This window comes from Oncorhynchus gorbuscha, linkage group LG13 (genome assembly GCF_021184085.1).
Source record: "Oncorhynchus gorbuscha isolate QuinsamMale2020 ecotype Even-year linkage group LG13, OgorEven_v1.0, whole genome shotgun sequence".
Lineage (NCBI taxonomy): Eukaryota > Metazoa > Chordata > Actinopteri > Salmoniformes > Salmonidae > Oncorhynchus > Oncorhynchus gorbuscha.
The window spans coordinates 48,539,215-48,565,295 of record NC_060185.1 but is presented as its reverse complement, the minus strand read 5'-3'; the positions used below and the strand labels follow the sequence as shown (position 1 = coordinate 48,565,295).

At 49.9% G+C, this 26,081-nt stretch overlaps 1 protein-coding gene across 4 annotated transcripts in view; it reads right to left on the bottom strand.

Moving 5' to 3' along the window:
• Nucleotides 1–26,081, bottom strand: part of LOC123993048 (Down syndrome cell adhesion molecule-like protein 1 homolog) — a 167,837-nt gene that overhangs the window by 4,891 nt on the left and 136,865 nt on the right. Inside the window, exons 14-33 of one of the 4 annotated variants that reach the window (XM_046294799.1) lie at nt 25,751–25,847; nt 25,147–25,275; nt 24,793–24,960; nt 23,931–24,001; nt 23,498–23,738; nt 14,221–14,367; nt 13,370–13,525; nt 11,304–11,443; nt 8,431–8,584; nt 7,262–7,379; nt 6,828–6,991; nt 6,640–6,738; nt 4,459–4,647; nt 3,414–3,701; nt 2,909–3,067; nt 1,942–1,972; nt 1,487–1,608; nt 1,168–1,320; nt 742–936; nt 49–384 (exon numbers count right to left, since the gene is read on the bottom strand). In XM_046294799.1, the coding sequence (XP_046150755.1) occupies nt 49–384; nt 742–936; nt 1,168–1,320; nt 1,487–1,608; nt 1,942–1,972; nt 2,909–3,067; nt 3,414–3,701; nt 4,459–4,647; nt 6,640–6,738; nt 6,828–6,991; nt 7,262–7,379; nt 8,431–8,584; nt 11,304–11,443; nt 13,370–13,525; nt 14,221–14,367; nt 23,498–23,738; nt 23,931–24,001; nt 24,793–24,960; nt 25,147–25,275; nt 25,751–25,847 (3,157 nt within the window). The remainder of the gene's footprint in view (nt 1–48; nt 385–741; nt 937–1,167; nt 1,321–1,486; nt 1,609–1,941; nt 1,973–2,908; nt 3,068–3,413; nt 3,702–4,458; nt 4,648–6,639; nt 6,739–6,827; nt 6,992–7,261; nt 7,380–8,430; nt 8,585–11,303; nt 11,444–13,369; nt 13,526–14,220; nt 14,368–23,497; nt 23,739–23,930; nt 24,002–24,792; nt 24,961–25,146; nt 25,276–25,750; nt 25,848–26,081) is intronic. The other 3 variants (XM_046294801.1, XM_046294800.1, XM_046294802.1) reach the window with 3 other exon arrangements.

The following is a 26,081-nucleotide window of genomic DNA, read 5'->3' as shown; positions in this document are numbered from 1 at the left end:
CCACCGACCTATAGGATCATTCTAATCAAGGGCAGGTCTCATACTCACTTTTGCCAGTCCACTCGCTCTTGTTGGCGCGGTGGGGGATGGGCACGGCTACGTTGGTAGGTCTTCCGCGGTCGTATTCCTGGGGTTTGGGTGGCGAGGCGGTGAAGCGACACAGGCCCGTCTCGGACGGCGTGCTCATGGAGGTCATGCTGTCGCCGTTGTCGTTGGTGCCCGTGGTCATCTGGTCTGAGGAACTGTCGGAGATGAAGCACTCGGTGATCTCAAACTTGGCGTGCTGCAGGTGCTCCTCAAGCTTGGCGTGTTCGTAGGCCCGCGCCAGCTCCTCGTAGGTGGAGGATGCGCTCTCTGTGGACACCATGCTGTTACGCCCCTTATCTGATGACAAAGAGAGAGGGAGAGAGAGAGGGAGACAGAGGGCGAGAGGGAGAGCAGGGGAGAGCGACAGAGAGAGCAACAGAGACAGAGAGAGCGAGAGAGTGAGAGTGAGCGTGAGAGTGAGAGTGAGAGTGAGAGAGAGAGTTGGTGTTGTACATGAAATGCCCAAATCTCCTTGCACTACAGTGTGTGTGTATGTAGCCTGTTTTGGGTGGCTCACTTGTGTCCTTCGTATATGTCTGTATGTATGTAGGTGTCAATACTGTGTGTGTGTGTGTGTATATATCATGAGTGTGTGTGTTACAAGAAAGTGTATGTGTCATGAGTGTGTGTGTGTGCAAGATGTGCCAGGCTCACCCGTGTCCTGTGAGAGGCTGGCGCTGTAGCTGTCGCTCTCGGTGACGGTGATGCCATGCTGGGAGCCCACGGTGCGCCAGTCGGAGGTGAGGGTACGGGCGGGCGTAGATGACTGGCACTTGGTCAAGGTCCACTGGCTGGAGTAGCGGTTCCTCGTACTGTGGGCCGACTTCACGCTCTTCCTCGACACCGGGTCTACCGGGGGAGAGAGGGAGGGAGGAGAGAGAAGAGAGGAGGAGGCGGGAGGAAGGTTGGAGAGGTGGAGGAGGGTAGGAGTGGTGGGAGGAAGGACAGGGGGAGAGGGAGGAAGGAGGTGAGAGAAAGGGAGGAGAACACAAGAGTCAGCAAGTTGAAGGCAAAGATGGAAGGAATGGACAAGATAGAATAGAACTCTCCGATGTAGGGCAGTTAGGACTCTCCACTTACTGGTCCCTGGTCTGATATCGGACATGTCAATCAGAGGGCCGGTGTTCTGGATGAGGGCGGGGTGATGCACAGACACGCCCGTACAGAAGCTCTGTGGATTCACATTCTGGCTGAACTCTGTGTCCGTCACTGGGATGGTGGCTTTGTCTTCACCTAGCAGAGGGGTTGACAGAAGCAACAATTATTCACGACTGATGAGTCATACTCATTCATGAACACACATTTGCATTATAGCGCAGGCCGAAAAGAGTACTAACATCCGTATCAGGTAGGCACTCATCAAAACACACAGACATATACATATACACACGGCACCGACCGATCTGCTTGATGCCTTCCTTGTCCTCGATGAGCAGCTGGACTCTGGGGATGTCAATGTGGAGTCGGGGGCCCTGGGGGGGCCCTTTCACAGGGGTGTCAAAGCTCCGGTTATTCTTACTACTCCAGGGACACAAGGCACACACACACACACACACACACACACACACACACACACACACACACACACACACACACACACACACACACACACACACACACACACACACACACACACACACACACACACACACACACACACACACACACACACACACACACACAGAGCGTAAATCCCCTTTTTCAGAAATAGGATTTATCTTTCCATCTTTTAAGACATTTACTGTATGGAGAGGTAAGGTAACCACTGTTTTCTACAATGTTAATTTCAGTGTGTTGTATGAATGTTTCCCTCGGGGGTATGAACTGTGGAACAGCAGAGATAAGCTATATTACCTGATCAGCATCTCAGCCAGGCTTTTGGCATCTAGAGGGAACGTAAAGAAAGAGCAGGGCTTCAGTTATATGGAGCACAATTTAGTCAGATCTTCCTTACACTCTCTCCAAAATGTCCTCTCCTTCCGCTCACTCTCTCTCTCTCTCTCTCACCCCTCAGTCTCTTCTCCACACCTCTCCTTCATTCTCTCACCCCAGATCCATCTTTCTTCTCAACCCTCTTCTCTCTTTAGCTCCCTCCCTTACTCAACCTCATAGCTCTTCTCCACACCTCTCCCCCTCCCCCGTTCCCCTCCCTCACCTCTGTCTCTTCAGTCTCTTCTCCACAACTCTCCCCCCTCCCCCCCTCCCTCCCTCACCTCTCAGTCGCTTCAGTCTCTTCTCCACACCTCTCCCCCTCCCCCGTTCCCTCCCTCACCTCTGTCTCTTCAGTCTCTTCTCCACAACTCTCCCCCCCCCCCCGTTCCCTCCCTCACCTCTCAGTCGCTTCAGTCTCTTCTCCACACCTCTCTCTTCCTCACCCTCAACCCCCCAACCCCCCCTCCCCTCCCTCACCTCTCAGTCTCTTCAGTCTCTTCTCCACACCTCTCCCCCCCTCCCCCCTCCCCCTCACCTCTGTTTCTTCAGTCTCTTCTCCACACCTCTCCCCCCCCCCCTCCCTCACCTCTGTTTCTTCAGTCTCTTCTCCACACCTCTCCCCCCTCCCCCGTTCCCTCCCTCACCTCTGTCGCTTCAGTCTCTTCTCCACACCTCTCTCTTCCTCACCCTCAACCCCCCCCCTCCCCTGGTCCCTCCCTCACCTCTCAGTCTCTTCAGTCTCTTCTCCACACCTCTCCCCCTCCCCTCTGTCTCTTCAGTCTCTTCTTCACACCTCTCTCCCCCCTCCCCCGTTCCCTCCCTTACCTCTCAGTCTCTTCATTCTCTTCTCCACACCTCTCCCCCCCTCCCCCGTTCCCTCCCCCCTCACCTCTCAGTCTCTTCAGTCTCTTCTCTTTGCGTTTCTTGCGGATGATGAAGAGCAGGGCGAGGACCAGAGTGACCAGGATGACGGGGCAGCCGATGGAGAAGAGCTTCTTAACGTCGTCGCCCTCCGGCCGCGCTGACTTGATTGGAGGGATGGTACCTACTTAGAAAATATAACAGGTTACATGACAAGGTTATATGACATTATATCAGGTTTTAAATACAGTACCAGTCAAAAGTTTGGACACACCTACTCATTATTATTATTATTATTTTTTTTAAAACTATTTTCTACATTGTAGAATAATAGTGAAGACATCAAAACTGTGAAATTACACATAGAATCATGTAGTAACCAAAAATGTGAAACAAATCAAAATATATTTTACATTTGAGATTCTTCAAAGTAGATGATTGCTTTGCACACTCTTGGCATTCTCCGACTCAGAATCCGCAACACTAACCACTAGACCATACAGGCCAGAGAAATTAAACCAGCTTGTACTCACTGCCGTCGTAGTCCAGCGTGGCGAACTGAGAACTCTGGTTCCCGCAGCCGGCGCTGTTACACGCCTTCATCTTCAGCTCGTACCAGGTGGCCTCGCGGAGCTCAGCCAGGAACACGTCGGCCGTGGCGTTGGTGCGCACGTTCTGCCACGCCCAGTTGCCCTTAGGTCTGAACTCCAGCAGCACGGCCGTGATAGGGCAGCCACCGCTCGCCCAGCCCTGCAGGTTGAGCCGGGCGTGGGTAGAGTTGACGTGGGTGAACACCGGCTGTTCCTTATTGAACTGGGGCTCTGGAAGAGGCGGGGCAGGAAGGTGTTAGTTCTCATTTTAACAGTTTTTAACAATGTCTTGAAATATTGTGATATGGTAAGTGGGATTGAATTGTATGAATATACCCGTTTCCCTCATTACCCCCCTCGCAGCCGTAACAGTCACCCCCCTCGCAGCCGTAACCGTCACCCCCTCGCAGCCGTAACCGTCACCCCCTCGCAGCCGTAACCGTCACCCCTCTCGCAGCCGTAACCGTCACCCCCTCGCAGCCGTAACCGTCACCCCTCTCGCAGCCGTAACCGTCAGCCCCGTCACCCTCTCGCAGCCGTAACCGTCACCCCTCTCGCAGCCGTCACCACCCCTCTCGCAGCCGTAACCGTCACCCCTCTCGCAGCCGTAACCGTCACCCCCTCGCAGCCGTAACCGTCACCCCTCTCGCAGCCGTAACCGTCACCCCTCTCGCAGCCGTAACCGTCACCCCTCTCGCAGCCGTAACCGTCACCCCTCTCGCAGCCGTAACCGTCACCCCTCTCGCAGCCGTAACCGTCACCCCTCTCGCAGCCGTAACCGTCACCCCCCTCGCAGCCGTAACCGTCACCCCTCTCGCAGCTGTAACCGTCACCCCTCTCGCAGCCGTAACCGTCACCCCTCTCACAGCACCCTTCTCACAACCGTAACCATCTACTTTAGCTCCTCCCTCTCTGCCCCTCCTCGCCTCTCCTGTCGACTAAACCCTCCCATGTACCTGTATCCCCCGATCCACCCTCTCTCCCTCACCTCGTCCGTGGGTCTTAGCCTCGATGATTTCACTGATGCGTCCCGCTCCCACGCTGTTCTTGGCGGCCAGTTTGACCTTGTACCAGGTGCCACAGCGCAGGTTGTCCAGCTTGAAGGACCTCTCACTGGAACTGATGAACACATCCCTCCACCCCTCCATGTTGTCCACCGAGTACTGCAGCACGAAACCTGGGAACACGCACACACACCCACCATGATAAGTGCACATTTTTCTTATTTTCAGATGTTTTTTTTTTCAACCTTCAGATAAAATAGAGAACCACATTACATGTAAACTCTTGAACACTTAAAACGTGCCAGATACCCAAATATTTTTGCACTACTCAGCTGGTTCATTCAGCCAGGTTCAGATTTCATTGTGTCAGTACCGCTGGATAACACCAGAGGGGGATGGCGAGTCATACATATCTTCCACTACCAAAGATCCAGATGGAGAAGGCTGCATTCATTACATTTTGTACATTCTATGCCGCCATTACTTTCCCAGAAGCCCACAGCTGGGTTTGGGAGGGCCCTGACCGGGCATATATGCAAATGAGAACACAATATGGCATCTGCAGTCATAATCAGCTGCCTTGGATTCATAGTCTGTTTATATATTTATCTCTCTCTCAGATGGCACAATAAAGGGTGGCATGCCAGATGGATTGACCTGTGTAGAAAGCTTACTGACTGTTTAGTGTGCTTTTTAGAGGTATTACTACTTTCCCAGACAAACAGTGGGTGGCAGGATTAGTTGTAGACTCCGATGACCATGGTAGCTACTGTCAGTCCCACAGGCCACCTTATGGCCAGAGAGACACACCAGACACAGGACATAGACAGACGGACATCCGGCGGAACAGACAAACCTACAGGGAGAGATACAGTAATACACACACAGGCGGAGTGAATCAAAGACTGCCTGTTGAAAAGGTGGGCTGCTGTCAAGCCAATGCAATTGTCAAAACGCACGCTGGTTTGCAACTTCGACCTGTTCAATCCGGCATTCTATTTTCAAACCTAAGTGCTAGGATTGGTAATTTACCAGAGCTCACTGAACAAATATGCACACCGCAAATTGCACACACACACACACACACACACACACACACACACACACACACACACACACACACACACACACACACACACACACACACACACACACACACACACACACACACACACACACACACACACACACACACACACACACACACACCGCAAGATAGTCAAGATGGTCAACTGGGAACCCCTAACTGGGAACCAAAGCAGAGTGGACACCACGCCAATAAACAGATAGCAGGGTACACAAGCGAACACCGCTTGCTTGCGCTGAGGTGGGCTACCGTTTCTCGATCACTCGTTACCGTAGACCGTGCTATTTAATAAACTGTGACATAAATCGGCAATGAAGACCACCAATAACCTACAGAACATGAGACAAACGCACGCTCTATTAAGCCACTGAGGGGCCAAGCCCTTGGCACACCTACAGCTTGTTTATTCATCCAAACCATAATAACGGCTGTGAGAATTACAAGAGTTTCACTGACTGCTAGTGTCAGCAGTTAAGATTTTCCATTGCATTAGGTTTGTTAAAATAGAGCCCGCGGAACTAATACGCACACTGACAATTGCACACACACTGAACACACACACACACACACACACACACACACACACACACACACACACACACACACACACACACACACACACACACACACACACACACACACACACACACACACACACACACACACACACACACACACACACACACACACACACACACACACAGCACGGTAGTCAGATAATCAACGAGACAGCTCCTTAACTAAGAACCAAAAACAGTGGACCAGCAGTCAAACAGAGAGCTTGGTACGCAAAGCAACAAAGAGACAGAACGGAGAGATGGACAGAGGGCAAGCAGAGAGAGAGAGAGAGAGAGAGAGAGAGAGAGAGAGAGAGAGAGAGAGAGAGAGAGAGAGAGAGAGAATGGAGAATGGAAAGACTAAATGAGAGAGAGAGAGAAGAAGGACGGGGCACGGGGACTGAATGGTAGCTGTGGGGATGGAAAGGAAAGAGAAAGCGCAGAGGCGTTGGGCGAATCGCAGGAGGGAAGAGTGAGCTACGTCTATGTAAATGCTCACGCACAGCGAGACTGGTCAGTACCTCTGATGGAGGATCCTCCGTTGTCCCCGGGGATCCAGGCCAGGGTGATAGAGGTGGGGGAGGTGGTGGAGACAGTCAGACGGGGCTGGTCCGGAGGAACTACGGGGGGGAGACACACATGGTCAGCGCACTACATCACAACTGGTTGACCCATAAAAAGGAGGGGATGACAGTGCGATGAGGCTCACCTTGCACCAGCAGGTTGACTATGATGGTGTCAAAGCCCAGCGTGTTGGTGGCCGTGCATGTGTAGTACCCAGAATCCTCAGCCTTCACCGAGCGCAGGACCAGCGTGCCATTGACCATGATGAGCCTCTGACCGTCCAGAGTCACCGGGATGGCCGTGTCCTCACTGAGATAGAGGGAGAGGGAGGGAGAGAGAGAGAGAGAGAGAGAGCGAGAAAGAGAGAGGTAGAGAGAGAGAGTGCGAGAAAGGGAGAGGTAGAGAGAGAGAGTGCGAGAAAGAGAGAGGTAGAGAGAGAGAATGCGAGAAAGAGAGAGGTAGAGAGAGCGAGGGAACGCTGACGTAAACACCGATTTAACACTGGTCCAGTGGATGGTGGAGGTGGGGTACCAGAGATGGAGGGAGGTAGTCACGGTGGGGGGGGGGTTAGGGTCTCACCTGTCTTTGGTCCATTTGATGGTGGGGGTGGGTTCGCCCACTGAGCTGCAGGGTAGCCTCACCTCCTTCATCCAGGGAGTGGTCACTGTACCTCCGAACGATAGGATCTTAGCTGGGGCTGAGGGAGGGAGTGACACGAGTTGAGAAAGAGTTGCTTTGAGAGGTAATCGGTCTGTTTTTCAAATTTACTCAACAGTAATGCTAATTCTTCATGAACTTTTTGTTCATTTCATGCATTTTCATTTAATCCATCAAGGCAAACACTGTACAGTTTGAGGGAACAGGATCCCACACATTTCAGTGACAAAGGAAAGACTATATAAAAGACGGAGCATATCTCAATGAATGAATATGACCGATGGATCCTCCAGCAATGGCCTGTTTTCATTCACATGGAACCTTTTTGTGTTTGCATGTCTCATGTACGCACACGTCTCTCTCTCTCCCTCACTGTGCTCTGCACTCTTGACGTCTTAATGCTCGTGCCCCTGGGCTCTTGTGCCGTGGCTGAACGCAGTATTGAGTGGGCCAGCCTGGAGCATACAGCCTTTTACTACTGCTGCTTATCAGCTGGCACAGAGAGACACCGTCTCACACACACACAAGAGAAAAAGGAGCGTGCACTCTCTTACTCATTCGCTCTCCCTGTCTTTAATCCAAAGGCTATTGATTCAACTGCCCTCTTCATTTGTTCAGCCCAGTCTGCCCCTCTACTGCTCTGTGTTTTAACCAGGTCTGCCCCGTCATATCCCTCCCTCCCTCTCTCTGTCCCCCAGGGCAGGCCAGCTCATCTAACCAGTGCCCTGTAGGTCTTCGTATCCTCATTAAGAACACCGGCCTCTGTCAAACAACCTGCTCTCTATCAAATCAGGAGAGGATGGACAGGAGCTATAGAAAAAGGAGAGTGGAAAAAGTGGGAGAGAAGGGGGAGACGAAGAGAGTGAGATAGAGAAGAGAGGGAGAGAATGAGAAAGGGGGAGAGGGAGAGAAAGAGAGAAAAAAGTAATCGAGGAACGAGAGAAATCGTGAAGAGAGAGAGAACAGAAAGGGAAGAGGGGCAGGGACACATCTCTGACGGAGAGATTGACGGAGGGGAATTTAAAAGCCAGAGGTTAACCAACCCTGTAACCCCTTAACGCCATCCCCCCTTCCCCCCGTGGAGGGCTCACCCTTCCCAGCAGGCTCCACAGTGACCTTGTCGCTGATGTTCCCCCGTCCGGCGGTGGTGACGGCGGCGGCCCAGATGAGGTACTGCTGTCCACGGTTCAGGTGGGTGACCCGGTAGAACAGCAGCTCGGGGTTGGCCTCGTACTCGCTGGGGGCCTGGGGGAGAAAACATCACACTGTCCACTCCGGCGCTGATCTAGAATCTGTTTTACCTTTAAGACCACAATGAATACGATGATATGGACAGATCCTAGACCAGCACTCCTACACTGAGATGGGCTCCAGACGCTATAAGGACAGCGGTGGGAAAGAGCAGATGCTCAGAGCTACGCAATCAGGACAAGACAGCTACTATGACTGATAGACGCAGAGAGCTTCAGGGTGCCTTTGAAAAGCAGCACAGACAACGCGCTTCCCGGAACTTTCTCTCTGTTACATGACCTTTCTGTAGTCAAAATGCTAGAGTGTGTATGAGTGTAGAGTTGATGGGGAGGAGGGATGGGAGAACATGGGTGAGGGGAGAGTGCATGGGGAGCACACGGGGGGAGAGAAAGAAAGAGAGAAAGAAGGAGAGCGAGAGAGGGTCGAGGAAGTGAGGAGGAGACCGCAGGGAGTACAGACGGTTAGATGAGAGGGAGAGAGGGTCGAGGAAGTGAGGAGGAGACCGCGGGGAGTGCAGACGGTTAGATGAGAGGGAGGGAGGGTCGAGGAAGTGAGGAGGAGACCGCGGGGAGTGCAGACGGTTAGATGAGAGGGAGAGAGGGTCGAGGAAGTGAGGAGGAGACCGCGGGGAGTGCAGACGGTTAGATGAGAGGGTCGAGGAAGTTAGGAGGAGACCGCGGGGAGTGCAGACGGTTAGATGAGAGTGAGGGAGGGAGACAGCGGAGGACAGAACAATCAGTCAGCCAGAGATATCATTAACAATCAGACGGTCTAATGAGGGCTATCTACTGCAGGCAGCAGCAGAGGAGAGCACAAGGACTCTCACACACACACACACACACACACACACACACACACACACACACACACACACACACACACACACACACACACACACACACACACACACACACACACACACACACACACACACACACACACACACACACACACACACACACACACACACACACAGCGGCTGATACACACAAACATGCATTACACACACACAGCGGCTGATACACACAAACATGCATTACACACACACAGCGGTTGATACACACAAACATGCATTACACACACACACACACACGCTGATACACACAAACATGCATTACACACACACACACGCGCTGATACACACAAACATGCATTACACACACACACACTGTGGCAGATATGACCTGGGGATGGATGCCAGGGCTCTGTGTAATTGCGGTGTGTTTAAGCCAGCCGTGTGTCTGCTGTCTAGACACATCCTCATCACTGTCCATACATACACACACCCACACCCATTCACCACGCCATCAAACACCCCCCAGGTGCCCCAGCACCCAGGAAGTGCCCCCCCCCCCCTTCCCCTCCCACCAAGTGAGTCTGTGGTCCTCCAGCTACTCAACCTGTCACTGTGCTGCTCATCTCTACTCAGACCAGAGAGAGAGGAGCATAATCTCCATATTCATACAGTATCACTATCAAACTGTTGTTGTGCAGAAAGGTTTATTCTGGGCACATTTATTCACGTGTTCATGTTGTTTTTCCACCGTTTCTCGACCGAACACAGTCCTGTAGGGATCTACTGGGGTGGCTGGGTTCATCACAGCTTTCTTCTCTTCCCTCGGTTCCCCCTCTTCTCCCCCCCCCCCTCCCCTGTCACCCCTGCCTCCCTTCTCGCTCCTTCTACTGTGCTCTCTCGTACCTCTCTTTCCTTATCTTCCTGGAGGATGGATGGATGGATGGTGGGAGGGGAGGAGTGTCAGAGTGTGTAACGGATATTAAAATATCCCTCCGGCGTGGAGATAGCGCTAATCCGGGGAGCGATAGAGGGAGATAATGAAAAGAGGAACAAAAGTACTCCCCGCGCAGCGCGTCTGACCCACCCTCCCCTCGTCCCTCTCTCCAGTCGCACTCATTTACATAGTAATCATCCCTCACTCTGCGTGGGGGCCAGGAGAGAGAGAGAGGGAGAGGAGTAGAGTGAGCATGTGTATGTCTGGATGGAGTACATTCATTTGGCGTAAAGGTACACATAATATCTGTGTGTGTTCGGTTCTGTGTGTGTGTGTGTGTGTGTGTGTGTGTGTGTGTGTGTGTGTGTGTGTGTGTGTGTGTGTGTGTGTGTGTGTGTGTGTGTGTGTGTGTGTGTGTGTGTGTGTGTGTGTGTGTGTGTGTGCATGTCTGTGTGAATTTGCTGGACGAGGTGTTTTATGCATGTATTTCAGAACTTGCTGTATAGCTGGAAAAGTGTGTGTGTGTGTGAGAGAGAGTGAGAGTGAGAGAGAGTGAGTGAGTGAGAGTGTGTGTCTCTTTGCTGTCAGCTTGTTTCCTGCACTCGTTGATGAACAGATGAGGTTGTCCTGGCAACGTGATGAGACGCAGATATGCAAATGAAGCAGAAGGGTGAAGTTACACGCACTGCGGTATGAGGACAGCTTATTTCACACTCATCCTGCTGATACACACACACACACACACACACACACACACACACACACACACACACACACACACACACACACACACACACACACACACACACACACACACACACACACACACACACACACACACACACACACACACACACACACACACAAAAATACTTGGAGACAAACAAACACATTCAGAGGAGAGTGTATTATAATTTGTGTCAAGAGACCCTCCAAGTGAGCAAGATGGACAAAACCCCCATTCAACCCCTCTCCCAACTCACTGGTTGGCCCGATCCGGGGCTGGAGCAGTAGATGGTGTACTTGCGGATGATTCCATTGGGCTTGTGCGGGGGTAGCCAGGAAACCACCACACTGCTGGTGGATGACGGCACAGCTTTGATGCCAGCCGGGGGGCCAGGGTCTGAGTGACAGAGAGAGAAGGAGAAGAGAAAGACCGTTACAGAGAGGAAAGGACACGAGAAGAGACAAAGGGACTGATGTCAACTGGACATCAACATAAAGAGCAATACTGTAACCGCTTGCGCCTTCAAGGTGTGACGTGGAATGTTCAGCTTGTTGCAAAACACTCAATTTGTCAGGGCATGGACTCTACAAGGGGGCGAACGTGTGCTTCCCGCAGTTGTCTCAAGTTGGCTGGACCATTCTTGACACACATGGGGAACTGTTGAGAGTGAAAAACCCAGCAGCGTTTCAGTTCTTGACACACTTAAACCGGTGCGCCTGGCACCTACTACCATACCCCGATCAAAGGTACTTCAATCTTTTGTCTTGCCCATTCACCCTCTGAATGGCACACACACACACACACACGCATAATCCATGTCTCCGTTGTCTCAAGGCTTAAAACCGGTCTGTTTAACCGGTCTCCTCCCCCTCTTCTATACTGATTGGAAGTGGATTTAACAAGTGACATCAATAAGTGATCATGTGTTTCACCTGATCAATCTGTCATGGAAAGAGAAGGTCTTAGGGAAGTTTTAGAGTTAGCAAGCTTTTTGCAGCTTTGCTGGTCTCAGCCTGTAATTTTAAGAGGCTCACAAGACTAACAGAGGAGAGGAGAGAGAGAGACAGAGAAAGAGAGAGAGAGCGAGAGAGAGAGACAGAGAGAGAGAGACAGAGAGATAGAGAGAGAGAGAGAGAGAGAGAGAGAGAGGCGTTTGCACAATTCTACTCCAATCACTACTCCATATGCTGGAGACAGACCTAGGGGCAGAGCTAGGGAGAGCGAGACGAATGAAAAGAGGGAGAAGAGAGAGAATTCTCTTGGACGTATGTGAAGAGGGTGCCCCTGGACACACTGTCAACCCACATCAGACGTAGAGGAACACTCAGCTAGCCAACACACACACACACACAAACACACACACACACACAAAGCCAGTCTGAAGAACATATACACAGAGAGAATACAGAGGGTAAGAGAAAGATAGAGAACAGAGAGAGAGAGAGGAATAGAAGGAAGCTCTCTCCTCTCCTCTGTCCCTCCTTCCCTCTGTTTCCAAACCCTGCTTTGCCCCAGGGAGGAGAGGATGTAATCCACAGCACACCAGTGTAAGCACAAAATTAATTATCTCTAAGCCACAAATAATTAATCTCTCTCCTTGTGCTGGGTGCTGAGCTGGACACACACATGTAGATGCAGATGTACACACACACACACACACACACACACACACACACACACACACACACACACACACACACACACACACACACACACACACACACACACACACACACACACACACACACACACACACACACACACACACACACACACACACACACACACACACACACACACTTTGGCTTCTTAGTTCTCATTAGTACTAGTAATAGCACATCACAGCACAAAGAGGCATTAATCACCAACCTCAGCTTCCTAAACCCGACATCAGCCCCGTCATCCATCCATCCCCCTCACACCCCACAAACTAACCCAAGCCCCCTGCCAGCCATCCACCCCCTCACACCCCACAAACTAACCCCAGCCCAGCATCTTGTCATCCATCCATCCACCCCCTCACACCCCACAAACTAACCCCAGCCCCCTGCCATCCATCCACCCTCTCACCCCCCACAGACTAACCCCAGCCCAGCGTCTTGTCATCCATCCATCCTGCCCCTCACACTGACCCCAGCCCCCTGCCATCCATCCATCCATCCATCCATCCCCCTCACACTAACCCCGGGTTCCCACACCTTATCTAGCATTAGGCCAAACCCTCAAAACATGTGTGTGTTTTGTGTGTGCATGCATTCCTCTGTATATGTTTGTGTATGTGGGGGGGCGTGTGTGTGTGAATGTGGGTGTGCGCGCACTCACGGTCCTCGCGGGTCTGGATGTACAGCACATTGCTCCTGACCCCGTCCCCAGCCTGGGTGTAGGCCAGCACCTGCACACTGTAGTTAGTGAACTTCTCCAGCCCTCTCAGCTCCACCTGCTCACGGGTTGTGGTGATGTTCTGCATCTCTCCCCACTCTGACAGAGACAGAGGGAGCGGGATGGAGAGAGACGGAGGGACAGAGGGTAGCAGAGTGAAGAGAGTGTGCAGAGTTAGACAGAAGGACAGAGGGTAGCAGAGTGAAGAGAGTGTGCAGAGTTAGACAGAAGGACAAGGGGAAGAGGGGAAGAAGAGAGGATGAGTGGGGGAAGGAGTTGGAAAACGGGGAAAGGACATGATCAGTCCTCAGGATGAGTTTCCAAAAACAGAAAAGCACAAAAAGCACACCAACACATGCACAAGGAGACAGACAAGATAACTGGACACAGCATACAGCCCTTATACCGTATCGCTGCATGAGGAGTAGCTTTGAGGAGGTTCCGGTTTGTAGTATGATCAGCTAGTTTAGGGGTCTGTCGGCATTTGCTTAGAACATGTGTAGTAAGAGCAGCAGGCTGGTGGTTGGGGTCGATTTCAAGGATTCATAAAATACATGTTTTATTTCACCAGAAAAAAACATATATTTTTCAAGGAAGACCAGCAAATAAGGTCTGGTACATAAACCAGGTTAGGTAGCAGTCAGAGGTCAGGGCTGAGGGTTGAAAGGTTAAAGTTCAAACTGAGGTTGACTCAGGGTGGAGGGGCCAGAGGTCAGAGGCGTAGAAGTGATAGTTACTCTGCCCGTGGCCCTGTGCCCGTGCGTGCGGGTAAATCGGGCCCCCACAGCACCCACCTCCGTCGGGGAAGAGGGACCAGAAGACCACACGGTAACCCTTCAGCACGCCATGCAGTGTCAGACGCGGGGGCTCCGCCCAGGTGATCACTGCCTCGTCGGATGTCACCGAGATGGCCCGCACGGTCTGGGGCGGCTGGCTGGGCACTGGAGAAAGGGAGGGAGGGGAGGGGGGAGAGATTATGATCAGGACCCATCAACATACCACATGCTGAACACAACAGCTAGGGACCATTTCCTAGACACCAAGTAGTAAAACCTACACATGTAAAAACATAACCCAAACCCTAGATTAGCCTAAATATCTAAACATCAGATGAGTGATGACTCTAAATCAATTAAAGACACATCTGTCCTCTCTGATGTGAAGACGTTGGCGTCAAAAAGGCTCCTCTGTCTCACTTCTCCCAGGTGCCCCTTCTATCTATCAGCTGCCCTTGGCTCGCTGACCAATGGGCTTTCACTGGGTGAATAACACCACTATTGAGGACGAACAGATCTGGACTTGTGAGAGAAAGAAGAGGAACAGGATGATTGGATGGAGGCGGACTGAATGGAAAGAGAGAGAGAGAGAGAGAGAGAGAGAGAGAGAGAGAGAGAGAGAGAGAGAGAGAGAGAGAATGAAAGCGATGGAGTTGGCTTGCAACGATAGGGAAGCCACAGCTGGTGTGGCGAGAGAGGGAGTTGTGGAGGACGAAATGGGGGAGGAAGGGAGAGAGGGAGGGAGAAGAGAAATGAGGGGCTTGTGTTATTAGGTCTGAGGGTCCTTCTCTGCTCACAACCCCCAGTGGACATTAATGTTACAGACCTGACACAATCATATGGAGAGACTAGAGGAGAGACTAGAGTGAAAGTATGGAGAGTATGGAGAGACTAGAGTGAAAGTATGGAGAGTATGGAGAGACTAGAGTGAAAGTATGGAGAGTATGGAGAGACTAGAGTGAAAGAGTGTGTGGGGGGGATGTGAGGCAGCTTGTGAGGGAGTAGAGGCAGAGAGACAAATGAAAGGTGTTTTTTTTTGGAGCGAGAGAGAGAGAGAGAGAGAGAGAGGGGGAGGAGGAGAGGGAACGCAGGCATAGGAGGATAGGAAGAGGAAAAAGATGAAAAGAGGGAGCAGGGAGACAATGCGTTCAGCTGTGGATAATTACGGCAGGAAGCGAACAGAAAGAGAGAGACAAGCTAATTAGAATTATTTTTAGTATGCTTGTTGTTATCACTATTATCATAATGGCCATCAATATCACTGTCACCACGGAGACAGCCACTGGGAAGAGCAATGCTCTGGACCAATAGGGCTCAGCCAACTGTGTGTGTGTGTGTGTGTGTGTGTGTGTGTGTGTGTGTGTGTGTGTGTGTGTGTGTGTGTGTGTGTGTGTGTGTGTGTGTGTGTGTGTGTGTGTGTGTGTGTGTGTGTGTGTGTGTGTGTGTGTGTGTGTGTGTGTGTGTGTGTGTGTGTGTGTGTGTGTGTGTGTGTGTGTGTGTGTATTCTTGTGCGTGTGTATTCATAGAGTGTGTTTTCATATTTCATAGCAAGAGAAACACATCAAGAGGGGGAGGAGGAATACACAGGAGAGTGTTGGAGAGACACCCCGGTAGAGATCACCCAGACAGAGACAGAGAAAAAGACAGACACAGAGACACAGAGACACAGAGACACAGAGACACAGAGACACAGAGACACAGAGACAGAGAGAGACAGAGAGAGAGAGAGGAGGAATACACAGGAGAGTGTTGGAGAGACACAGAGACACAGAGACACAGAGACACAGAGACACAGAGACACAGAGACACAGAGACACAGAGACAGAGAGGAGGAATACACAGGAGAGTGTTGGAGAGACACCCCGGTAGAGATCACCCAGACAGAGACAGAGAAAAAGACAGACACAGAGACACAGGGACACAGAGACAGAGAGGAGGAATACACAGGAGAGTGTTGGAGAGACACCCTGCTAGAGATCATCCAGTCAGAGCTGGAGACAGAAAGAGAGAGAGACAGAAAGAGAGAGAGGAGGAATACACAGGATAGTGTTGGAGAGACACCCTGCTAGAGATCATCCAGACAGAGCTGGAGACAGAAAGAGACAGAGAGACGGAAAGAGAGAGAGGAGGAATACACAGGAGAGTGTTGGAGAGACACCCTGCTAGAGATCATCCAGACAGAGACAGAGAGACAGAGAGAGACAGACAGAGAGAGAGAGAGAGACAGAGAGAGAGAGAGAGAGACAGATAGAGAGAGGAGGAATACACAGGAGAGTGTTGGAGAGACACCCTGCTAGATATCATCCGGACAGAGACAGAGACACAGAGAGAGACAGACAGAGAGAGAGGAGGAATACACAGGAGAGTGTTGGAGAGACACCCTGCTAGAGATCCAGACAGAGACAGAGAGACAGAGAGAGACAGAGAGAGAGAGAGAGAGAGAGAGAGAGGAGGAATACACAGGAGAGTGTTGGAGAGACACCCTGCTAGAGATCATCCAGACAGAGACAGAGAGACAGAGAGAGACAGAGAGAGAGTGAGAGAGGAGGAATACACAGGAGAGTGTTGGAGAGACACCCTGCTAGATATCATCCAGACAGAGACAGAGAGACAGAGAGAGACAGAGAGAGAGTGAGAGAGGAGGAATACACAGGAGAGTGTTGGAGAGACACCCTGCTAGAGATCATCCAGACAGAGACAGAGAGAGACAGAGAGAGAGAGAGAGGAGGAATACACAGGAGAGTGTTGGAGAGACACCCTGCTAGAGATCATCCAGACAGAGACAGAGAGACAGAGAGAGACAGACAGAGAGAGAGGAGGAATACACAGGAGAGTGTTGGAGAGACACCCTGCTAGAGATCATCCAGACAGAGACAGAGAGACAGAGAGAGACAGACAGAGAGAGAGGAGGAATACACAGGAGAGTGTTGGAGAGACACCCTGCTAGAGATCATCCAGACAGAGACAGAGAGACAGAGAGAGACAGACAGAGAGAGAGGAGGAATACACAGGAGAGTGTTGGAGAGACACCCTGCTAGAGATCATCCAGACACAGAGACCAAAGTTCTCAATTGGTATAAAATATAGAGTACTGCACACACTTTCAAAATAAGCTCAACTGGACACCTTGATGATGCAGTGAATGAGCTGAGAGAGAAAGCATGCAGGGCATGCCATTAAAAAACAAATTCACATTTTAATAGGTATTTAAATTTGAATTTAAACTAATTGAATGTGTCATTGAACCAATTGCACTTTATGGCAGCGAGGTGTAGGGTCAACTTGCAAAACAAGATTTTACCAAATGGGACCAACACCCCATTGAAACCCTGCATGCAGAGTTCTGTAAGATTCTCCTACATGTCCAGAGGAAAACTACAAACAATGCATGCAGGGCAGAATTTCAGTCAATATCCACTAATAATAAAAACTTTAAAAATGTAGTTTTGGAAACATCTAAAATACAGTGACCCCCTGTCATATCATTACCAAGCCCTGAAATGCCAAGAGCTGAGCAAAGAAAAGAGTCCCCTCATCCAGCTGGTCCTGGGGCTGAGTTCACAAACCTGTTCTACTAACACACTGAAGCCTCAGTCCCCTCATCCAGCGGGTCCTGGGGCTGAGTTCACAAACCTGTTCTACTAACACACTGAAGCCTCAGTCCCCTCATCCAGCGGGTCCTGGGGCTGAGTTCACAAACCTGTTCTACTAACACACTGAAGCCTCAGTCCCCTCATCCAGCGGGTCCTAGGGCTGAGTTCACAAACCTGTTCTACTAACACACTGAAGCCTCAGTCCCCTCATCCAGCGGGTCCTGGGGCTGAGTTCACAAACCTGTTCTACTAACACACTGAAGCCTCAGTCCCCTCATCCAGCGGGTCCTGGGGCTGAGTTCACAAACCTGTTCTACTAACACACTGAAGCCTCAGTCCCCTCATCCAGCGGGTCCTGGGGCTGAGTTCACAAACCTGTTCTACTAACACACTGAAGCCTCAGTCCCCTCATCCAGCGGGTCCTGGGGCTGAGTTCACAAACCTGTTCTACTAACACACTGAAGCCTCAGTCCCCTCATCCAGCGGGTCCTGGGGCTGAGTTCACAAACCTGTTCTACTAACACACTGAAGCCTCAGTCCCCATCATCCAGCTGGTCCTGGGGCTGAGTTCACAAACCTGTTCTACTAACACACTGAAGCCTCAGTCCCCTCATCCAGCGGGTCCTGGGTTGAGTTCACAAACCTGTTCTACTAACACACTGAAGCCTCCCCTCATCCAGTCCCTGAGTTCACAAACCTCTCTACTAACACACTGAAGCCTCAGTCCCCTCATCCAGCGGGTCCTGGGGCTGAGTTCACAAACCTGTTCTACTAACACACTGAAGCCTCAGTCCCCTCATCCAGCGGGTCCTGGGGCTGAGTTCACAAACCTCTTCTACTAACACACTGAAGCATCAGTCCCCTCATCCAGCGGGTCCTGGGGCTGAGTCCACAAACCTCTTCTACTAACTCACTGAAGCCTCAGTCCCCTCATCCAGCTGGTCCTGGGGCTGAGTTCACAAACCTGTTCTACTAACACACTGAAGCCTCAGTCCCCTCATCCAGCGGGTCCTGTGGTTGAGTTCACAAACCTGTTCTACTAACACACTGAAGCCCTCAGGACCAGAACATCCAATCAATCAGGAAAAACCAAATTACACCACAGTCAAAACAAAGCTACATTGCTTATTGGGAAACACAAGGACAAACACAAAGCAAAATGCAGTGCTATCTGGCCCTAAATCAACTGTACACTGTGGCTAACTATTTGACCATGGTTACTGATCAAAACCTTAGAAAAACCTTGACAAAGTACAGGCTCAGTGAGCACAGCCTTGCCATTGAGAAGGGTAGACACAGGAAAGCCTGGCTCCCTGTAGAGGAAAGGCTGTGCAACCACTGCACAACAGCAGAACCTGAGACGGAGCTGCATTTCCTGACTATATGTAAAAAATATAAAACAATTAAACCCTTATTCAAAGACCTCTCTGGTGAGAATATGCTACCCGTCCTGTTGGAGGAGGACGCAGAGAGCTGTGGGTTGGCAGTGCCCTACATTGCTGCCTGCCATAAGATGAGGGACAAAGTCTGACAGACCAATCAACCTGCACATGTCCTCTACTGTATGCTTATTGTTCAATGTCTGGTTATTTTGACCCTTGGCTATTGTTTTTACGGTTGTTCCAGTGACAATTTTGATTCTTCTTATTTTAATATTATAAATATCCAAAGTCATCTTTGGCAATATGTACATTGTTAAGTCATGTCAATAAAGCAAATAGCATTTTCTTGAGCGAGTGAGTGAGAGAGAAATACACAGGAGAGTGTTGGAGAGATAACCCAGACACTGAGAGAGAGGGATGGGGAGAGAGAGAGAAATACACAGGAGAGTGTTGGAGAGATCACCCAGACACTGAGAGAGAGGGATGGGGAGAGAGAGAGAAATACACAGGAGAGTGTTGGAGTGGATGGGGAGAGAGAGAGAAATTGTTGAGAGATCACCCAGACACTGAGAGAGAGGGATGGATACACAGGGGAGAGATCACCCAGACACTGAAATACACAGGAGAGTGTTGGAGAGATCACCCAGACACTGAGAGAGAGGGATGGGGAGAGAGAGAGAAATACACAGGAGAGTGTTGGAGAGATCACCCAGACACTGAGAGAGAGGGATGGGGGGAGAGAGAGAGTGTATTTCTATCTCTATCTCATCCTGGAATATCCGAGGCCTGAGGTCATCTGCCTTTTGGCCTAAAGAGCAGGAACCTAGACTTCATCAAAGAAATCGGAAATACAGACATTGTCATCCTACAAGAAACATGGTATAGAGGAGACAGACCCACTGGTTGCCCTCTTGGTTAGAGAGAGCTGGCAGTCAAATCCACCAAATTACCAGGTGTGAAACAGGGAAGGGACTCAGGGGATGTGCTAATCTGGTATAGAGCAGACCTAACTCACTCCATTAAATTAATCAAAACAGGAACATTTTACATTTAGCTAGAAATTCAAAAGGAAATGATCTTAACAGAGAAAAATGTCCTCCTGTGTGCTACCTATACCCCCCCCCCACTAGAAACCCCATACTTTAATGAAGACAGCTTCTCCATCCTGAAGGGGGAAATCAATCATTTCCAGGCCCAGGGACATGTACTCGTCTGTGGTGACCTAAATGCCAGAACCGGACAAGAACCTGACACCCTCAGCACACAGTGGGACAAACACCTGCCTGGAGGTGACAGTATTCCCTCCCCAATATGCCCCCCTAGGCACAACTATGACAACATAACCAACAAAAATGGGTCACAACTCCTACAGCTCTGCCGCACGCTGGGTGTGTACATAGTCAATGGTAGGCTTCGAGGGGACTCCTATGGTAGGTACACCTATAGCTCATCTCTTGGCAGTAGTACTGTAGACTACTTTATCACTGACCTCAACCCAGTCTCTCAGAGTGTTCAGTCAGCCCACTGACACAGCAAAAATCACAGCCTACTTGAACAGAGCAATACTCAATCATGAAGCATCAAAGCCAAAGGAACTGAATAATATTAAGAAATGCTTTAGATGGAAGGAATATAGTGTGGAAACCTACCAAAAAACAATTATGCAACAACACATTCAATCCCTTTTAGATAACTTCCTGGACAAAACGCTCCGCTGTAATAGTGAAGGTGTAAACCTGGCAGTAGACAATCTTCACAGTATATTTGACCTCTCAGCTTCCTTATCAAATCTAAAAAATCTCAAATAGAAAACCGAAGAAAATGAACAACAATGACAAGTGTTTTGATGAAGAATGCAAAAATCTAAGAAAGAAATTGAGAAACCTGTCAAACCAAAAACCGAGACCCGGAAAACCTGAGTCTACGCCTTTACTATGGTGAATCACGAAAACGATACAGAAATACACTACGGGAAAAGGAACAGCACGTCAGACATCAGCTCAATGTAATTGAAGAATCAATAGACTCTAACCACTTCTGGGAAAATTGGAAAACACTAAACAAACCAACACAAAGAATTATCTGTCCAAAATGGAAATGTATGGGTAAACCACTTCTCCAATATTCTGGAAGGAGAGTTTACAGTCTAACCAGACACCTAGGTACTTATAGTTGTTCACATATTCTAGGTCGGAACCATCCAGGGCGGTGATGCTAGTCGGACGGGCGAGTGCGGGCAGCGGACGGTTGAAAAGCATGCGTTTGGTTTTACTAGCGTTTAAAAGCAGTTGGAGGCCACAGAAGGAGTGTTGTATGGCATTGAAGCTCGTTCGTAGGTTAGTCAGCACAGTGTCCAAGGCAGGGCCAGAAGTATACAGAATGGTGTCGTCTGCGTAGAGGTGGATCACGGAATCGCCCGCAGCAAGAATGAGATCATTGATATATACAGAGAAAATAGTCGGCCCGAGAATTGAACCCTGTGGTACCCCCATGGAGACTGCCAGAGGTCCGGACAACATGCCCTCCGATTTGTACACACTGAACTCTGTCTGCAAAGTAGTTGGTGAATCAGGCGAAGCAGTCATTAGAAAAACCAAGGTTATTGAGTCTGCTGATAAGAACACGGTGATTGACAGAGTCGAAAGCTTTGGCCAGGTCGATGAAGACGGCTGCACAGTACTGTCTTTTATCGATGGCGGTTATGATATCGTTTAGTACCTTGAGCATGGTTGAGGTGCACCCGTGACCTGCTCGGAAACCGGATTGCACAGCGGAGAAAGTACGGTGGGATTCGAAATGGCCAGTGATCTGTTTATTAACTTTGCTTTCGAAGACTTTATATAGGCAGGGTAGGATAAATCTAGGTCTGTAGCAGTTCGGGTCTAGGGCATCACCCCCCTTTGAAGAGGGGGATGACCGCGGTAGCTTTCAAATCTTTAGGGATCTCGGACGATACGAAAGAGAGGTTGAACAGGCTGGCAATAGGGGTTGGGGGGGGGGGGGGGGGGGTTGGAGTAGCCAGGAGGAAGGCATGGCCACCCGTTGAGAAATGCTTATTGAAATTTATCAGTGGTGACCGTGTTACCTAGCCTCAGTGCAGTGTGCAGCTGGGAGGAGGTGCTCTTATTCTCCATGGACTTTACAGTGTCCCAAAACTTTTTGGAGTTCGAGCTACAGGATGTGAATTTCTGTTCGAAAAAGCTAGCCTTTGCTTTCCTGACTGACTGCATGTATTGGTTCCAGACTTCCCTGAACAGTTGCATATCGGGGGGGACTATTCGATGCTATTGCAGTCCGCCACAGATTGTTCTGGTCAAGGGCAGTTAGGTCTGGAGTGAACCAAGGGCTATATCTGTTCTTAGTTCTGCATTTTTTGAACGGGGAATGCTTATCTAAGATGGTCGATTAGAAAGGCCTGCTCGCAGAAGTGTTTTAGGGAGCGTTTGACAGTGATGAGGGGTGGCCGTTTGACCGCGAACCCATAGCAGATACAGGCAATGAGGCAGTGATCGCTGAGATTCTGATTGAAAACAGCGGAGGTGTATTTGGAGGGCAAGTTGGTCAGGATAATTTCTATGAGGGTGCCCATGTTTACTGATTTAGGGTTGTACCTGGTGGGTTCCTTGATGATTTGTGTGAGATTGAGGGCATCTAGCTTAGATTGTAGGACTGCCGAGGTGTTAAGCATATCCCAGTTTAGGTCACCTAACAGAACAAACTCTGAAGCTAGATGGGGGGCGATCAATTCACAAATGGTGTCCAGGGAACAGCTGGGAGCAGAGGGGGGTCGATAGCAGGCGGCAACAGTGAGAGACTTATTCTGGACAGGTTAATTTTTTTAATTAGAAGTTCAAACTGTTTGGGTATAGACAGAACTTTGCAGGCTAACTCCTCCCCCTTTGGCAGTTCTATCTTGACGGAAAATGTTGTAGTTTGGTATGGAAAACTCAGAATTGTTGGTGGTCTTCCTAAGCCAGGATTCAGACACGGCAAGGACATCAGGGTTGGCGGAGTGTGCTAAAGCATTGAGTAAAATAAACTTAGGGAGGAGACTTCTGATGTTGACATGCATGAAACTGGGTTTACCTCCACATCACCCGAGGAACAGAGGAGGAGTAGGATGAGGGTACGGCTAAAGGCTATCAAAACTGGTCGCCTAGAGCGTTGGGGACAAAGAATAAAAGGAGCAGATTTCTGGGTGTGGTAGAATAGACATGTCTACATTAGGGCTCCTGCTAAGAAAACACATTAGAACATCAATCAAGGATTGTGTGTGTGTGTGTGCGCATATGTCTTGTGTGTGTGTTCCATGCCCCCTACCATCTTCCAGTGTGGTAGCATTGATCTCAGAGCTGGAGGGGCCTGTGCCGGCCCTGTTGAAGGCCTGGACCACCACTCCATATTGGGCAAACTTCTTCAGGTTGTCCAGGGTGTACACCTCACTGTCCCCTGTAGCCTTCATCTCAACGATACTGTACTGGCCGTTACTGCCCGGCCCGTTCTCACGGTAACCAATCTGGTAACCCCGGATCACCCCATTCTGAAGCTCCTTCCTGGGGGCCTAGAGGGAGAGAGGGAGAAGAGAGGGATGAGAGAATGAAAGAGGATAAAAATTGACATTGATAGAGTTCTGTGGCGTGAACAGATATGTGATTCTAGGTTTTAATTTCAGACTGGGCCTCGACCTGTAAAGAGCATCTCATGTCATATTGCTATGATGTTTGTAATAGTCTTGAATCTACAGGTGGTTTACCTTCCAGGTGACGCGGATGCTCTGCGAGGTCATAGGTTGGAGGAAAACCTCCATAGGAGGACCATCGGGCTCTGGCGGGAGGAAAAGAGAGATTGACTGCACTGAAAATGATTGACTAAGATCATCTCGTCGATATCTGTTTGTGCGTATTTGTGTGTGTGCTTGCACAGTGCCTTCGGAAAATATTCAAACACCTCAACTTTTCCCACATTTTGTTAGCTTCTTCCATCTCCACAGAGGATTTCAATAGCTCTGTCAGAGTGACCATCGGTTTCTTGGTCACCTCCCTGACCAAGGCCCTTTTCCCCCCCGATTGCTCAGTTTGGCTGGGTGGCCAGCTCTAGGAAGAGTCTTGGTGGTTTCGAAACGTCTTCCATTTAAGAATGAGGCCACTGTGTCCTTGGGGACCTCCAATGATGCCGACATTGTTTGGTAGCATTCCCCAGATCTGTGCCTCAACACCATTCTGTTTCGGAGCTCTACAGACAATTCCTTCCACCTCATTGGCTGGGTTTTTGCTCTCACCGGTGTGTGCCTTTCCAAATCAAGTTGTAGAAGCTTCACAAGGATGATCAATGGAAACTCAATGGAAACAGGAAGCACCTGGGCTCAATTTCGTGACTCAGAGCAAAGGGTCTGAATACTTATGTAAATGAGGTATTTCTGTTTTATTTTCAATAAACTGGCAAAATTGATCTAAAAACCTGGTTTCACTTTGTCCTTATGTGGTATTATGTGTAGATTGCTGAGGGTTTTGTTTTATTTCATACATTTTAGAATACGGCTGCAACGTAACAAAATGTGGAACAAGTCAAAGGGTCTGAATACTTTGTGTGTGTGTGTGTGGTTGTGTTAGACTCACGCGCTTCCTCGGTGCTGATGGTGAGCTCCTTGCTGGCTTGACTGTGTCCGATCTTATTGTAGGAGAACATGCGGATGCTGTAGACTTGGGCAGGGTGTAAATCCACGATGTTGGCCTGGTTATTGGTGGGAGAGATCTTACGTGTGGCATGCTTCAACTCCCATGGATCTGCGTGTGTTTATGAGTGTGTGTGTGTAAGTGAGTGAGTGAGTGTGTATATATATGTATGTGTGTGTTTGTGTGAGTGTATGTGTGCGCACAAAAGAGAGAAGATACATTAGTCGGTTATGGTATTGTTCTCAGTACCGACTAACAGTCAATCCCCAGTTTAACCCCCGCTGACCCCTGGCATACCGGTCTTATTCTTGTACTCAATGTCGTAGCTGGTGATGATGCTGTTGCCGTCAAATCTCTGGGTCCAGCGCAGGTTCATACTCCGATCCTTCACCTCCCTCACCTCCAACTCTGGAGGGTCTGGGGGCTCTGAGGGAGAAAGAGGGAGAGAAAGAAAGAAAGGAAAGGAGAAAGATGTAAGGTAGAAGAACCCTTTTTAGTTCCAGGTAGAATCATTTTGGGTTCCAGGTAGAACCCTCTGTAGAAAGGGTTCTAAATGGAACCAAATATTGTTCTGCCTGGAACCCAATAGGGTTCTCCAATGGGGACAGCTGAACAACCCTTTTAATTTCCAGATAGCACATTTGTTTTTAAGAGTGTAGAGGGAATAGAACATTAGCATAGTGTGAAAGAAAGCGATCCTGTACTGATTTTTGCTCTCTCCCGATTCACGTCACAGTAAGCAAGTAGTTGTCTATTCACTAGGCACCAAACGGAAGAAAACGGACTGAAACAGGGATGATTACCTGAACTAGCATTTTCCATTGCAAAACGCTTTGATACAGTGTGCGCTAATGAATGTGACCCAAGCATTTCCATCTGGCTGATTGTCTGACCCACTGACCTTGCACAGTGAGCTGGATGAGTCCCCGTCCCTCTCCATAGGAGTTGATGGCATGGCAGGAGAAGAAGACCGAATCACCACGTTCTGCTGGCTTCAGCTACACAGAGAGACAGAGAGACAGAGAGAGAGAGAGAGAGAGAGAGAGAGAGAGAGAGACAGAGAGACAGACTACGTAAAGCCACTTCCATACACAGCTCATCTGATCTCATATCCTCAGTTTGGTGTATCTGATGTCCTAACCCTCTAAATGGCGCGTGTGTTATCTGTGTGTGTGCGTGTGTTTCTGTGTCTGACTGTGTGTGTGTGTGTGTGTGTGTGTGTGTGTGTGTGT